At 44.3% G+C, this 17,929-nt stretch overlaps 1 protein-coding gene across 5 annotated transcripts in view; it reads right to left on the bottom strand.

Annotated features, from left to right (window-relative positions):
* Nucleotides 1-17,929, bottom strand: part of LOC123760412 (putative OPA3-like protein CG13603) — a 72,179-nt gene that overhangs the window by 14,545 nt on the left and 39,705 nt on the right. For all 5 annotated transcript variants that reach the window (XM_045746094.2, XM_069338387.1, XM_045746095.2 and 2 more), the window contains one exon: nucleotides 6,110-6,232. In XM_045746094.2, the coding sequence (XP_045602050.2) occupies nucleotides 6,110-6,232 (123 nt within the window). The remainder of the gene's footprint in view (nucleotides 1-6,109; nucleotides 6,233-17,929) is intronic.

Here is a 17,929-nt window from a genome sequence, read left to right as displayed (position 1 = left end):
TAAGGAGCATTGGCTTATGGAAACCCCCTTGTGTTTGGGAGTATTCCATGTCTGCCATCAACTGGGGTTAGGTATCCAGAAAGGTAGGCATAACAAAACAAACCCCACCTGGTAAGAAATATACACCCAAAGACTGAACAGAGAGACAGAACTCCCCCAAAAACATAAGGAAACAAGCAAATGTCATTCACCGCCGCCGTGCCGCTTGTCCATGCAGCTCTCCCCTCCATGGAAGAGGGGAGCCCAGGAACCCCGCACCAACTACTCACACCTTAGTTCAGAGGCTGAGCATCAAAAATGAAACCACCAACTGGAGGGAGGGTGCAAGGGAACCTTCAGGGGCTCACCCAGAAAATGGCATTTCATTACATTCAACGCTGGTTTTCTGTGGGGAGCCCCTCCGGCTTCCTGGAGCTACATAACCAAAGACAAGTAAAAGAGGGACTTACCCGGGAAGTGGCCACAATGCGCACATCAACTCAAAGGCGAGACAACTGGCTGCAACCTGTGACCTAAACCCACACACAAACGACCGGGACCAGGTACATTTACCAAATAACAGGCAGCCAGGATCCTGTCCGTCCTCCAAAACCCCCCATGCCCGAATATCAGCCCAAGACATTTTGCCAAACACAGTAGCCAAAGCAACATACTTACGAACGTCATGGGAGCGTGGATAGATCGCAGGGAGCTAGACCTAATAACTCTGTGAACGACCTGAGAGACCCGAGTCCTGGAACAGGGAACGAGGGAAATCTGATCAACCCAAAGTGCGTCTCCATCCACAGAAGGTGAAGCGCACAGGTAACGGCATAAAGCTGCAACCGGACCCAACACACAACGCACCCCCAGACTAACCAACCAAGCATCAATGACCCAAGGGCCCCTCTGGCAGCCCACCATCTCATTCTTCGCCAGAAAAGGAGACGGTTGCAACCGAACAAACTGACCACAGGACCGAAAGAGCAGAAACCCCTGTGCCAGAGGAGAGCATGAAGCTCACCAACCCACCAGGAGGGAGGGAGGAGCAGTGTTGGTGAATGGGGAGGGTGAGGAGGGAGGGAGGAGCAGTGTTGGTGTATGGGGAGGGTGAGGAGGGAGGGAGGAGCAGTGTTGGTGTATGGGGAGGGTGAGGAGGGAGGGAGAAGCAGTGTTGGTGTATGGGGAGGGTGAGGAGGGAGGGAGGAGCAGTGTTGGTGTATGGGGAGGGTGAGGAGGGAAGGAGAAGCAGTGTTGGTGTATGGGGAGGGTGAGGAGGGAGGGAGGAGCAGTGTTGGTGTGTGTGAGGAGGGTGAGGAGGGAGGGAGGAGCGGTGTTGGTGTATGGGGAGGGTGAGGAGGAGGGAGGTGAGACCAACCCCTGCTCACCTAAAGCACATTAATCATATCTGCATCACTGGTTAAGCCAGTCAGAACCAGTCACTTAGTCACAATTCAGTCATGGATTTCAAGCATTCACAGTTGTGGTAGCAACTGGTCAGGCATTTACAGTCAATCAGGCTTTCACAGTCAGTAAACAACAAGAGTTTAATATCAGGCAGTCTGCCCCTGATCCACCAGTTGGTAGGAAGAAAGCGTTCTGTATTCATAAGATCCAGATGTGGCTGAGAGGGTACAGCTGGGGGAGGAGGCGGTGTGGGGGATGGAGGTAGCGGGGAGGGTCCAGTGGCGGGATGGAGGTAGCGGGGAGGGTCCAGTGGCGGGATGGAGGTAGCGGGGAGGGTCCAGTGGCGGGATGGAGGTAGCAGAGAGTAGTAGTGTAGGGGATGGAGGTAGCGGGGAGGGTCCAATGATGGGATGGAGGTAGCGGGGAGGGTCCAATGATGGGATGGAGGTAGCAGAGAGTAGTAGTGTAGGGGATGGAGGTAGCGGAGAAGGTCCAATGGTGGGATGGGGGTAGCGGGGAGGGTGCAGTGTGGGGGATAGAGGTTCTCCCAACCATCCATCCCAGTCCCCCTCCTCCATCCAGTCCCCTCCTATCCATCCATCTATTTCCCCCCACCATCCATTTATACAGTTCCCAACCATCCATCCATCCAGTCCCTCCATCCATCCAGTCCCTCCATCCATCCAGTCCCCCCACCATCCATCAACCCCCCTATCTATCCATCCATCAACCCCCCCATCCATTCATCCAGTCCCACCATCCATCCCCCCCTATCCATCCATCCAGTCCCCCACCATCCATCCATCCACCCCCCGAATCCATCCATCCAGTCTGCTCACCATCCATCCAGTCCTCTCACCATCTATCTTGGGATCCATGGCGTGATATATATTAAGAACTTTTATGTTAAAAAAGTTAAAAAGCAGACAATGAAATTCTTCACAAAGAATTCAAAGCGCGGCCGCAGTCATCACTATGTGCAATTGACTTGTAAACAAACTGAGAGTGCTTCGCCCCCACTATCCACCAGGGGCCTCGTAGCCTGGTGGATAGCGCGCACGACTCGTAATTCTGTGGCGCGCGTTCGATTCCCGCACGAGGCAGAAACAAATGGGCAAAGTTTCTTTCACCCTGAATGCCCCTGTTACCTAGCAGTAAATAGGTACCTGGGAGTTAGTCTGCTGTTACAGGCTGCTTCCTGGGGGTGGAGGCCTGGTCGAGGACCGGGCCGCGGGGACACTAAAAGCCCCGAAATCATCTCAAGATAACCTCAAGATAACCACCACATGCTCGTTCGACCCATAAGCGTACAAATAGACGTTGTGTTCTAAATAAACCGTCGTGCTTCAATTCAAACTTTACGACGAATTTGACGTTGTGTTCCAAACAAATCGTCTTCTAGGACAGTCATCAACCAAGGTTCCACTGTAGAAGACAACCTATGAAGAGCGAGGAAATGGCAAAGAGAACGCCAGGAAACTTCATACTGTTGCAGAGATGAAGCTGTCAGGTGGGACACCACCAACGAAGCCACCTGATCACCACACAAGTGGTGATACATTCGCGTCAAAAAGACCGGATGCCAATAATATAGAAGACCACACCAGCAACGTACTGGACCGGTTCAATCCGCTGAATGAGGTGGAGCCACGGAAAATGCCCCGGATTTGGACAACAAGCAAGCAGCACCTGAAATCAAGGCTGGGCTGGTTTCCAAGGGGCCACAAGGACAACTCTCCCACTGTAAGACTCCAAAAGGGTCAGAACCCGAACAACAATTGGGCCTGGCGGAAGAGGTACAGGTAACCCCACCCAGACCAATCCATCACGACAGTTCTGCAGTCGGGAAAGGGCGCCACATATATCGGGAGACGCCAAGACCACACCGACACAAAGAGGTCCACCTCACGAAGCCCGAACGTCCAGCAGAGCCAACTGAAGGAGTCGGCATCAACCGTCCATTCTGTGGACAGGGAAATGAACCCCAACAGGCCATCCACCAGAACGATGGAAACTCCCTGGATGTGAACCACACGGAGAGCAAAACCCCGAGAATCCAGCAGACAAGTTACTCGAAGCGACCAGCCTCAAAGAGTCAAGGACCGAAGAGAATTCCCACAATTCAGACAACGAACCACCGCAAAGCAGTCCAAATGGAGTCAGATAGTAAAGCCCCAACCAACCCAAACCCTCCGAAGCAACAGCCAAACCGCCACGACGAAACCTAACCAATCACTGAACCCCGGATGAATAGGATGCGCCAATACGCGTCCCAGAAGTCCAGACACACCATTCAAGAACCCAGCTCCAAAAGAAGTCAGACCTGGGATAGAGTGGTCATCCGAAAGGTGGGGCAAGGAATCCAGGTGTTCAAACTAGGACAAGTCCAGAACGAACCGAAGATCTGCACAGTCTCGTTTCGGAACTGGAAACAGGCGGGAAACCCACCTGAGAGACGGGGTCATTTCAACCACGCCCAAGCACACCCACTCCAAGATTACCCGATGGAGTGAAGGGAAAGATGCCTGCCCTGCCAGCCCCAATCCCACTAACACCACCACAAGCCGGAGGATACGACTGAAAACACCCACAAATCGTGGGACCAGGCGTGAAGCAAACAGCATGAGCCTACCCCCTCCCCCAGCACCCTTGTAACGGGGCGATCCGCAAAAAGGCCGATGCCCCTTACGAGAAGCCGACCAATGAGCAAAGGAAGCATTGCGCCGACAAGATGATGCCAGCTCAGAAACTGACACCAAAGGCCCAACCTGATTGGAAGAACCCCGAGCCCTGGCACGACCCTTCTGAGAGGTCCGAGAACATAGAACCTCTCTGCTCCAGGGCAGAGCCATCCTCCATGTCCTCTGCCCCTGAAGAAAAGGCAGCAAAGAAGTGGGGGTCTGCTGGTAGGACCCAGAAGCCTCAGGAGGAGGAGCAGGCTCGAATGTGGCAGCCTCCGAAGCCGCCCGAGTCATATCGCCAAATAAATCCCGCCCCGACTCCAAAACCCTCAGAAGTTGAAGTTTGGGAGCCGGGAGCAGGAGGACCCCCTACCCCCCCCCCCCCGCTCCTGCAATGCAAAAACTGCCAACTGGGAAAGGACTTGCGGGTGCAGACTAAACCAGAGTCGAAGCAGCCAACGCCTCCAAGTCCGGGTCCCTAAAACCAAAACGGGGCAGCCCCGGAGCAACCGAGCTGGCAAGCAACCTAGCGTGTTGCAGCAACCTGAACCTAGCATGCAACACAGAACCTGCCCGAACCCGAACCTCAGTGGCAGTAGAATGGGTATACTGGAGCACGAGCAGAGAACGTGTCTCACAAGACTCCGGGTCAAAGGTGTCGTTAACCCAACAGACAGCATGACAGAGGCAAAACTGGTGACTGTCATCCTGAGACAAGGGCACAGTACAACCTTCAAACTCGCACAAGGCAAGGTGGGACTCAGAAGACATCCATCAGTCAACCAAGCCCCGACGGCCTTTCTAGGGCCCATAGGGGATTTTGCCTATGGGAAGCTTAGGCAAGGTGCTGCTAAGCCGGTGGAACCCAAATGGAAACAAAGAGGGAGATGAGCTATAAATTGTACCCTGTGACATGTACAAGCACAGGGCCCTAGAGGAGGATCACCAAAATACCCTAGGTGTACTAATAGTCAAACAAGGCAGAACCCCCCATCCCCTCTAGGCAAGAAAAAAAATGAAAGAAAAACCCTGCAAAAGTACACCACCACCAGAAGGAACAAGTACACAGCCACTGCATAGATAAGCATGCAACGCAGCACCCTGCACCCCAAGCAGCAACACCATCACTTTCTACCCAAGGCAAAACAAAGGCTACGAAACCCCAACTGGCCCCAAGGGCAGTTAAATGCCGAGCAGCAAGAACCCCTACAGAAGTGGAGTCCCGAAGGATTTTCAAACACAACCCTAAAGCCCAAGAGTAGTACTTACAGGGTGCTTAGGGAAGGCAGCCCTAAGTGCATGCAGCCCCAGTACACTGATGTTACCCCTGGCCACTGCATCACAAAGAGCAGAAAACACCACAAAAACACTAATTCTGCCAAGAAATCAAGGCCAAAGTTGACGACCGCCCCAGAGTGCATCAGCTTACAAACTGAGGTGCAAGTAGCCGGCACAGGGGTCCAAGGAGGAGAGGGATGTGCAGACAAGCGGCGCAGCAGCGGTGAATGATGTTTGCTTGTTTTCCTTGTCCTTCCTCATGAGAAATCGTGACAGTTCGGTCTTCGGTTGCAATTTCTTACCAAGTGGAGTTTATTTTGTTATGCCCACCTTTCTGGGTGCCTAACCCCAGTCAATGGCAGACATGGAATGCCAGGTCTGGCTCGTGGTCCCCAGTAGGCAGAACTCCACTGACTGATGCCTAAAAATAATATAGTGTATGTCAGTCCGATAACTCCAGGGAGCTAGAGGGGCTCCCCACAGAAAAGCAGCTGCAATGGTAAGCTGTGGAAACAATCATTTGATTTAATTATGAGCTATTCATGCCCGTGCCACCTCTTGTGTGGTTTAATCTTCAACAATTAATCAATTCCCTTTAAGAGTGCACATGCACTGTACTAAATTATAATTTACAAATATGTTGAGGCAAAACAGACATTATATATACAGTATGCTGTACAGTACTGTATACTGTAATTAGAAACTAAAATAATTATAGAAAAGCCAAAAGTAAATTACTTCAAAGCTACAATTTCCATCCTTACCTAATAAATTTGCTCCGAGTTCAATGGCAGCTTCTTCATTTAGCTTGGGTATTGTGCTATTCTGCCCTGTTCGACCAAGGTTCATTACGTACATTTTCATACGTACCTCACACCAATGATAAACTGTAAAAGACATCTTAATTTAGGTATTGCTAAATACTATAATAAATTAGTGTTATAGAAATCTACAATCATTTGCATTACAGGAATTGGACTTTACTGTATATAAACAGTAAATAAATATATAAACAGTATATAAAATGGCTATATAAATGGCTATATATACTGTAGTGTAAATACTATTAATTCAATTACCATATTAGCTGGTGTAAAAGACACACCCTCACATTGGACATAGGACCCCAATATTACAAGGATATTTTGTGGAAAAAACTATTTTAGTAGGTTTCATCAAACAATTATTGAAACATTTTTAATACTATCGCTTCCTAATAACAGTAATGACGTCCTAAAATAATTACAAGCAGTTTTCCCAAGGACGGCAGTGCCGTCCAAAATGAAAATATTTGTAAAAATTTTAATTTATTGTCTGATTATTTTGCGGTTTGTTTTAAAATGCGCACCAATATTTTACCATTCTCTGTGGCTATACATAATGCTTTTGTGTTATATAAGTACTACACAACCGGTACCAAGAAACTCACATTCCTCTAACTAATGAGGTAGTCATTTGGTCACTAGTATACTTTGAGTATAAGGATTAGCCTCTCAAAAATGACATCATACATGCTGGTGATGAACATGAGGATGACAGCAGTTCTACTAGTGACAATGTTGCAACACCCGGACCATCAGGTGTGAGGCAGCCACTCTTCTTTACCTTTATGTACTTTATCTTATGGTATTGGCAACGTTGGTCTTATATGTAAATAGTCCTTTAGAGCAATATATTGCAAACAATTTGATACCAAATTGAATGACGTAGCACAAAAATTTAGGTACGAATACAGTACTGATAAGAGTATAAACATCGCTCGAGCTACCTTGGGGTACGCGGCGGGGCCACCCACCGGGAAAGTGAAAGTGTTAAAAGATTTTGTACCCCAGCTCTTACCTCCTCTAAGATCAGCTGTGTCGTTGTTTATATTTTGGGCAAGATAATTGCTATACAGATTGTGAAAATTGTATTTCTGGATGTGATGTTTTGTGTTGCCGCATTAGGCCACCAGGGCAGCACACCCGGTGGTTGTGCACTATCACAGCACTCTGGTTTTGTCATTCACTCATAGCAAATGGCTGACAGGCGGATGAAAATTTAACATTTCTTTCAAATTTCTTGGAGCATTTTTCATTTAGTTAATGAATAAATGTTTCTTAAAAGTAACACAGTCATTAAATAATGTATGACACATCAAGTGTTGGTTATGTATGTTGGGTAAGGTGGTGAGATAATGTGAGCTTCCTTCATAACTGCCGATGTACTGTATTTATATAGTAAGCAATTTTTCGTAGGGTTTGTGATAGACTGTGATAACTCGGCTTGTTTTCAATATTTTATTATTAGTAACACAATTTACTGTAATAATTTGGCTTGTTTTCACTATTTTATTACTAGCAATGATTTTTGCGCCTAGCAAACTTACCTAGTATGCTTGTCTGGCTCCCTAGCCTATGGCGCTCGGTCTCACATCTGTAATATGACCGCATGAGACACAGGCAATTTTTTTATACATTTTAAAATATACAAAATGCATCTTATATGCCAGCAAATACGGTACTTCATTGTCCGGAGACAGGCAGCCAGTTTATATACATATACAGTGGAACCTCGATTAACGAGCGGCTCTATTTACGAGCATTTCCAGTAACGAGCGAGCCACTCGCAGCAAATTTGTCTCTATTGACGAGCTTCACCTCTATTAACGAGCAAAACCACATGGTGCTTCCTAGCTTCTCGCGGGTTCTCGCAAATTCTCAGGCGCCTCCGACGCCAGTGTTGTTGTATCGCACACGACAAGCATCCCTCTGGATTTATTTGTGCTTTTCTTTGGGTTTTTAGTGGTTTTGTGACTACAATTTGTAACGCTAGATTGCTGCTTGCTAAAGATAGTGTTGTCAAGAGGAAGAAAGACACAATTACTGTGGATTTGAAGAAAGAAATTATAGCAAAGCATGAGTGTGGTGTCTGTGTGACTGATCTCACAAGGGAGTATGGCAGGTCCTCATCAACAATTTACACCATTAGTAAGGGAATGAGGAGGTAAGGGAGGATGCTGCCTCTTCCACTGAGATCAGGGAAGTGTTGGAAATGTTTGAAAAGGTGAATGCATTCTTGGAAAAGCTGCCTTGATATAGCAGTGACAACCCGGTGTGTGAACATGTTTAATTAATTTAACACTTTCTCAGGTATATGCCACTTTTTTTGAGCGCGACATTTTTTTTTCTCTTGAATGCACCCAAATGCCACGCTCAAGCGTCATTTGAACAAATATTTCTATAAAATCCAATTCTTATCCGATCGACATAGGGATAGCATAAACATGCTTGCCATGAAATTTCCGTTTTCTCTAATAGCCACATAGCCTATTTGGAAGAACGGCATTGTATTGTACCTTGAAAACAACACTTTTCAGTGTTGCCTCTCGATCGCCCGAAACGCCCAGCGCACTTGGGGCAAGTTTTTTTTGTTTACCGCGAGCGTGAAAGTGTGACAATTTCCTGTCTCATTTTAGGAACATCCTAAAACAAAGACAAAAGCAATTGTCAATAGATACGTTCATTGCAAAAGTAGAGAAAAGAAGAGCTAGTGATAGTGAACCACAACCGGTCCCAGTGGGGTGAAATTCCCAAGAAGAGAGAGCCCGCCTGACTCCGAGGTGGATTCTCCTTCCACACCATAACCCCTCTCCTCCTTCCCACCTCCCCATCGTCTCCCTCAAGTCAGCAACGACTCTTCATAAGGTAAACATTAAATCAGTACAACAAAACATTTATAATTACATGTGCAGTATTATATTTACATAAAAAAAAAGTCATATAAGTATGGATGCATTTGGGAGTGGAACAGATTAAATTTATTTCCTTTATTTTAAATGGGGAAATTTGTTTCTTAAGACGAGTTTTCCAGATAACGAGTTCGGTGCCAGAATGGATTAAACTCGTTAATAGAGGTTCCACTGTATATATACATGTTATGCTTATACAGTATCAAAGTGGAATTCAACATCACCCAACGTTGAGTGTTGAAAACCCAGGATAAAAGACCTGGGTCAAATTTTACTGCTAGGTGCACAGGGCCATTAGGTAATAGGAAACGCATCCAACCATTTCTGTCCCACATAGGATACAAACCCAGGATTGTTGCTCGAGAGTTGAAAACAAACCCAACTGTACGAACTACCATTAAACTGAACACCAGTATTGTATTGGTGTTATTGGTACTAATAATTGGGGTTATTGGTACTTTCCTTAGTACCAATCCCCATGTGTACTAAAAATTTCCAACATTAAATGTAATGAAATGGCTCTTTCCAGTGGGTCCCTTGGTGGTTCCCTAAGCTGTCCACTTATTAACGTCCAAACCTAACCCTTCGACTGCACATCCCATCATGTGATGGGGTAGCTAAATGTGCTCAGACTGTGCATCCCATCAGATAAAGTACAGAAGTAGGTTATATCTTGAGGTTATCTTGAGATGATTTCGGGGCTTAGCGTCCCCGCGGCCCAGTCCTCGACCAGGCCTCCTTTTTGTTACACACCCCCTGGGAAAGCAGCCCGAAGCAGTTGTCTAGTACCCAGGTACCTATTTACTGCTAGGAAACAGGGGCATCAGGGTGAAAAAAAACATTTTGCCCATTTGTCTCTGTCTCCGAGGATCAAATCTGGAACCTCAGGACTACGAATCCAAAGCGTTGTCCACTCAGCTGTCAGGTGCACAGTGTAAAATTTAAATATCCCACATAGGAAATGGGGTACCCATAAGCTGCCCAGAGGCAATAGTAAACAGCAGTCATCTTGAAAAAAAATCTTAAGTAGGCCGGTTTGGCAGAAAGGTCTCCTGCCATAGAGTTGTCTCTCTCTCTCTAGCACATATGTGATGCATCATCGCCTGGCTTGTACTACCACACTGTGCATCGCTCCAAACATATGATGATGGATGAAGAAATTCAGGATGAACTTTTCTCTACTGATGAGGAAAGTCACATGAATGATTCTGATCTTGATGAGGATTATGCCCAGGGGCACTAATAAAAGTGATACAGACAGCGATAACATAGATGCACATGTTACAGTCCTGAGGTCGAGGCATACTCCACCACCACCACTGCCGTGTTGCCCTCACTAAACACCATTGCCACCGGCAGATTTGCCTTTTTAGTAATTACCTAAGTGTAGTTACAGGATGAGAGCTACGCTCGTGGTGTCCCGTCTTCCCAGCACTCTGTCATATAACGCTTTGAAACTACTGACGGTCTTGGCCTCCACCACCTTCTCACTTAACTTGTTCCAACCGTCTACCACTCTATTTGCGAAGGTGAATTTTCTTATATTTCTTCGGCATCTGTGCTTAGCTGTGTTTAGTCTGTGCCACTTGATGTTCCTGAAGACCGTGAACATGTTGAAGACAACTCATTTTCAGGATTTAGTTATATGGAATCTGAAAGTGGTTTTAGCATTCCTGTTGCAAGTGGTAGTAGTGGTGTACGTGCTGTTACTAAGTGCTGCATCAGCTGCTTTCCCCACCAAATGTAAGCATGCCACCTCGCATTTTGAAACTAAGGGAAGGCTGCCCTTATCTTCCAATATCCATGCCTGTGGAGTGGGTAGTAGGTGGTGGTCTTCATCTAACCAACAGTACTTTGTTGGTGCTAAAATACGTGGCTGTGGTGTTGGTGCTGCCGCCAGAACAGATGTACACATGTGGAGTGATGGTGTGGACTTTGTACCACAAATTCCAGCATTTAACACTACTGTACAGTATTGATGTAGGAGTTACTGACCTTTTCCCTTACACTGACATCGACATAAGTATTGTTCAGAAGACCCACAGATATTGTTCAGAAAAGTCAAGCTCATAGGAACAGAGGGCTTATAACCATATTCAAAACTGCAGTGTTGGAGGAACACCATGGTACAAGAAATTTGTGTGTTTTTTGCTCTCTGTATAATGATGAAGCAGCCAAACACATAATCCAAGACTATAGGAACAAAGACTGCTGTCCCATCATCTGTTTTATGGAAAATACACATCATACAACGGGTTTCTGCTAATTCTCAGGTGTCGAATATAATAACCAAGTCACTAATATCTACACCATATTTTATAGTATAGCAATGGTTCACACATTTTATTATAAAAATTTATCACATTACACACTACTGGAATAATGTTACTGGAAAGAAAAGACATTGAAATAATTAGGTAATAATATCTTTGTGACAACTCTGCCTCATGGCTCAGCTGGAGGAGACCGGCCCAGACATGTACTCTTTCAGTGCCTGTATTTTGCCAGACTTCCTCGCCCTATCAAAACCAAAATATGTCACATACAGTTTATTTTTTCCATCGTCAGGGAACACATTTTAACAATCTTAGAAGGAAAATGTTTTTTTTATTTTCTTGCACACAGTGCTGCTTGTTGGCTATTAATAGCTGCCCCTTCAAGGGATTAAAGTTGGATAATATCACACTGAGTACAACTTAACCATATTAACCTAAATGCACTTTAACTGCAGACTAGTGTACAAATGTTCCTAATTTTATGGAAACTAAACTCGTGACTAGTTTAATTTACAACATTTAAGTACCTGTACTGTAACATTCATTCTTGGCTTTCCCCTTACAGAAGGGAGTGGGTAACAATCTGCCACCTCACCAGAAGAGCTTCAAGAAAGTCAGTGAAGCTGACCTTTGCAAGTGGGGGAGTCAAAAAAAAGAAAGCCTCAAAACTGCCAAACAATTCACTCAGAACAAGGGATTCACTCAAAATGGCTAAAAACTCACTAGTACCAATTACTACAACCAGATGGCCTGGCCCCAGCCTTCTCCACTGCTCAGTTATGGAGCTGATAACAACCCATCAACGAGCTGATGAACCTGGAGGAAGGGAGTGAGGGAGCGAGCGAGCACCTCCTCCAGAAAGAGGCGTTTCATTACATTTCATACTGGGCTTCTAGAGGAAGCCCTCAGTTGCTCCACGTGCTACCTACAAAGAACAAAACAGGATCTACCAGGAAAGAGGAGAGGTGGTAGGCACTAAGTTGAAGAAGACAAGTCAGGCTGGGAGACATGGCACAAACCAGTACACAACCACCTAGGACCAGAAACAGACCCCATTAAAACAGCAAAACCTCCAAGCCTGAATATCAGCCCAAGACATGTTGCAGAAGATGACAGCCAAAGCTGCATAGATGAGAACCTCACGGGCCTGAGGATAGACTGCAAGCTGGCTAGACTTAATGACACTGTAGACGACCCAGGAAATGTGAGCCTTAGAACATAGAACCAAGGAAACAGGGTCAACTAACAAGGCATCCACTGAGAACCAGTAGTACATAGGTAACAGCTATGAGCCATGTTACGATAATCTGCTTAGGCATGGAGATCCTGCCTATTCCTTTACCGCCTATTCAATAACATATCTGTATACAGTACTCCAGTATTAGACATCAACATCAACAACAAAAACAACATGTGCTCAGAAGCCTGTATCTAGACAAGACACCACCCCCCTCCACCCTCAAGTACCCGAGACACCTGGACACCTGTCTGGGGACCAGCGCCACTCGCCGGTCAACCAGCCCTTAACTACTTGTTTGAGACTGCCAGCGATAGTTACCTGCACATTAGCGCCATCTACACTAAGCCTGGCCCGCCTATATAAGCAGCTCACCACCAGCCAGTCATCACAATACCCTTCGTGCTCTCAAAGCCGTAACATGTACTGTAGTCTTTCCCAGGGAACAATAGATGAGTACAGCTTCTTGTATAATGTATTCAGTTTTGCACTTTTCTTTGCCATTAACCTGTCACCTGTTCATATTTCATTTGTATTGTGTATCGCCAAGTAGAATATGGGAATTGTTTTATTTGTTGTTAAAGTCATTTTTGTTATACAGTACTGTATTAAATATTTAAAGTTTTTCATTCTTTTGGAATTTACCCGCAGATCTCACACCGTAAAGAGGTTAGAAGCAGTCTTATTTACTTTATTTTACTTTTTTTATTTTATGTGACTGGCATATCACCCGCCGGAATAGCCACTGCTCTATTCTTTCCGATTTACGTCACATAAAAGTGGGGGGCCTGTCCTAGGAGTCTTGCTCAGGTAATGCTCCTAGATCCTTTACTTAAAGTTGTGTTAGTTGTACTTGGCTTTAAGGGGGCATCAGAGGATTATAGATGAAAGTTGTTCAATGTCAACCAATATTAATTTTCTAGTTGTATATGAAAAGTGCTTAAATTGTCCCAAGTTTCAGTACTGCAGCATAAATAGAAAGGGAGTTTTTTTTTTTTTCAACAGTTTTTTACACAGTTTCAAGTCCACATTTCAGAACACACGTTTCAGATATAATTATTCTGTGACACTTTTCTGACACATTAGCATATAATAAAGGATTTGGGGCTTTAGAATTTCCAAAACATCTTTAGTTTTCCTAATACAAATGTTCAAAGTTCCCCATAATTTTTTTGCAAATATGGCATGTTTATTGCTATTATAAAATCAATAAATGAACTTAGAGAAAAATGAAAGCCCCCCAATGTAGAGACATGCCCTCCACATATACTGTGTAAGTTTCATGTAAATTGAATAAAAAAGGAATCAGTTTTGTAAACGTTTGTGTCAATTGAAAAAAAAACAAATGAATAAAGTCTAAGGTTCTAAAATCTGTGGCTGAGGTTGACATCAACCAATTTTCTCCAAAATTGGCATCCTTACAGATAGGCTTACGTACAGTCAGGTGTGTAAGTTTGATGCAAATCGCATGAAAAAAAATGGAAAAAAAAAAATATATTGAAAAAAAAAAAAAATCCTTTTTTTTTTCTTAAAATTTTTTTCCAATTAAACTAATTATAATGTTTGTTTAATATATGCTATTGTGATAGCAAAGAGTCGTAGCTATGATTTCAGTTGACACTTTTGATTGATAATCAATTTTGACCATTTTTGCATAATTTTCACAACTACTTCAATATTTTTATTCTCCCTTCCTATTTATGCTACGATGCTGAAACTTGGACCAGATGAAACACTTTTCATATAGAACTTGTCAAAAAAGTTTGATTGAAATCGAACGAGTTTTTATTTTTGTATTTTTGGACCCAGATGTCAACCAGACTTAACACGTTTGTTTTTTTCAGAACTCGTATTTGAGTGTTTTTTGGTGCCTAATACTGTATACATTCCAGGTGTAGCAATTTATGACTGTTGGATTGACTTTGGATTACATGGGTGTTTTGTGGCCAAATTCATACTCGTAATTGGTTGTCTAATAATCTTTGCTATATCCTGTGATTTCCGCCTTATTCTCTTCCCTACAGAAGAGTTTCTCACTCAGGAAGATCACCCCCTCGGGTACTCTGATACTTTGGTCTGTCTCCGGGCTATTACACCTCATCTTTGCATTCCTAACTTAGGAGGAAGTACTGAACATTAGTTCCTCTCACATCTAGGACTTCGTTGGATGATTGGATCCCATACAGCAGTTCTCATCAGTATTGACACTCACCGCACCCTTATGCTTCAGTCAGAGATCATGGTACTTACCCAGGTAGGGAGCTTACCACTCTTTTCCAGAGCACGAAGAATAACAACTCTGTAAGTACTATCTAGTTAAGTATGACACCTCTTTCCCTTATCCTCGTCATTTATAGAGTACCAGGTAAGAAATCCCTACATCCTTTGTACTACCTCGAAACATTTTTGTTTCACCATTCAAGTAGGACCCCTCTTGCCCTTATCCTAGTCATTTATAGAGTACTGGGTATAGAAATCCCTACTTCCTCGAAACACTTCGTTTCACTCTTTATGATATAATTATTCAATTTAACCACTGGACTGCGCCAACCGAGAAAACTAGGTCGGTGGGAAACTGCGCTGAGAAAACTCTTTTTGATTTTTTCGTACCCATTTAAAATGTGTGCACGGTTGGTTGTGTATGAAATGGACTCTTTAAGACCTCCAGTGAGAGGCAGCCATCTTGGAAAAAATTCCCAGAATGCCCTAGAGCTGCTGGCTGGGTTAGTACTGAGTGATCAACCATGGGTGGCACACGCACCACTTAGCTCCCATACACCTGCCCGACGTGGTGTTGAAAGATTGCGCTCTGTCGGTGAAATTCTAACCTTATTGTTTGAAGAACATAAGGGTCATAATATTGGTGAAGCTAGGCACAATAAGGACTTAACACAAAGGTTGGATGCAAGTGATACAGCACCTATGAGGACGATACAGTGAGGGTATCCAGTTGTAGCTCTGAGCGCCACCCTTGCCCACCTATACCATCTCCAATTTATAGATGATACATACTGTATATGAATCATTTTCTGCGTTCAGTGATGATGCATCTGATACAAGTACAGTACCATAGATGAACAGTGTTAGCGGCTTCCATGGTGGTGTTTTCCATAGATATTTTCAAGAATAGCCGATTCTCTTCCAGATTGACTGACACTCTTTGAGGTTGCCTGAATCTCTTTTAGATTGATGGACACCCTTCGAAGGGGGCTGAATCTCTTCCTGTGTGGGACCTTACAAGGTGATCTTTTCAAAACTACCTTACAAATTGATCTTTTCCTATAATCTTTTCAATACTACCTTATCGTTTACAAGCTTGGCTACATACCACCTACCGGTACTAAAGCCAAGGGTGTACATGAGTGCGGTATTTGCGCACACAGAACGAAGAAACAGTAAGCCAAAATCTATCTGCACCTGAGGCAACGAGAGCAAAGCCGCGCTGTGTACAATGGACTACTTCATTGATTATTACTCACTTCCGAAGTACTGAGTAATTACCTAAGTTTTGTTTACCTAAGTATAGTTACAGGATGAGAGCTACGGTCGTGGTGTCCCGTCTACCCAGCACTCTTTGTTATATAACACTTTGAAACTACTGAGTTTTGACCTCCACCACCTTCTCACCTAACTTGTTCCAACCGTCTACCACTCTGTTTGCGAAAGTGAATTTTCTTATATTTCCCTATCTTCCCTATCAATTTTATCAATTCCTGTTACTATCTTGTATGTAGTGATCATATCACCTCTTTTTCTTCTATCTTCTAGTTTTGGCATATTTAATGCCTCTAACCTCTCCTCATAGCTCTTGCCCTTCAGTTCTGAGAGCCTCTTAGTTGCATGTCTTTGCACCTTTTCCAGTTTGTCGATATGCTTCTTAACACTTTCGCTCGGGGATGACGCAGCATTGCGTCATCCGTTTACTGGCGGTAATGCCGGGGATGACGCAGCATTGCGTCATCCACTTTAAAAATTCGCCAAAAATCAGGTTTTTATCCGATTTTTTGGGGACTGTTTTAAAATGTGCGCCGATGTCTTCCCATTTTCTTTGTTGAGCCTCGTCGCCCTCAGGCTGCTTGGCACACGCCGTGGGCCCATTGTCTTTGCTCCACTGTTGTGACCAATGTCGCTTCCCCTCGCATCTCAAACGTGTGAACATTTCGGCTATTTTCCGTGGCTATATTTCTTACTGCGGCTTTAGAAACTATCTACGCTTACTCCACGATGGATAGTAATCATGAACAAGGCCCTTCCAGGAAGAAAATTGCGAAAGAAAGGCTTGAAAAGGGTAGGAATTGGGAGTGTAGCAGGAAGGCCTCTGAGCACTCACTCACGGCTAACACGTGGCCCGTCTTCAACTCGTCGGCGGTTGGAGCGTGACCAGGTTTTTTTTTTTATAGGCTAATGTTCCTCTAGAGAATTTTATTACGAACCCATTGAGACCAAAATGAAAGACCTAGGACAAAAATTGAGGTGACCAGAGTGAAAATAGTGAAAACATTTTATCCCGTTTGCGCGCTCCCGGGTAACTCGTTCGCACTTTCTCTGTTTGCTGCGGGTAATTAGCCGGGCTTTTGAAGTTTATATGCATTTAGTGCTGTAGAGAATTTTATTGCGAACACAATGATACCAAATTTAATCTCGTAGAAGGAGAATTTAAGATATGGGCACCACACAACCGCTGCATATTCTAGCTTTGGCCTAACGAAAGTTGTGAACAATTTCTTTAGCATTTTGCCATCCATGTATTTAAAAGCAATTCTGAAGTTAGAAAGTGTAGCATAGGCTCGTCGCACAACGATCTTTATGTGGTCCTCAGGTGATAGTTTTCTATCACCTCTAAATCCCTTTATCAGAATTCTTTAAAGATTTCTCACATAATTTTTAGGTTGTGTGGGGTCTATGTTCTCCTATTCCACATTCCATAACATGGCATTTATTCACATTAAATTCCATTTGCCAAGTGGTGCTCCATATACTTATTTTGTCCAAGTCTTCTTGAAGGGCATGACAATCATCTAAGTTTCTTATCCTTCCTATTATCATAGCTTCATCAGCAAACATGTTCATATAATTCCGTATTTCATCTGGTAGATCATTTATGTAGACAATGAACATCACCGGTGCAAGAACTGAACCCTGTGGTACTCCACTTATAACATTTCTCCAGTCCGATACAGTGCCTCTGATTACTGCCCTCATTTTTCTATCAGTCAGAAAACTTTTCATCCATGTTAGACACATCACCCCTCCAATATTTTCCAGTTTCCAGAACAACCTCTTATGTGGAACTCTGTCAAAAGACTTTTTAGGTCCAGATAGATGCAGTTAACCAAACCAT

The sequence above is a fragment of the Procambarus clarkii genome, chromosome 39 (assembly GCF_040958095.1).
Source record: "Procambarus clarkii isolate CNS0578487 chromosome 39, FALCON_Pclarkii_2.0, whole genome shotgun sequence".
NCBI classification, from domain to species: domain Eukaryota; kingdom Metazoa; phylum Arthropoda; class Malacostraca; order Decapoda; family Cambaridae; genus Procambarus; species Procambarus clarkii.
Note: the sequence above shows the minus strand (reverse complement) of the source record. Positions and strands in the feature narration are given on the sequence as shown.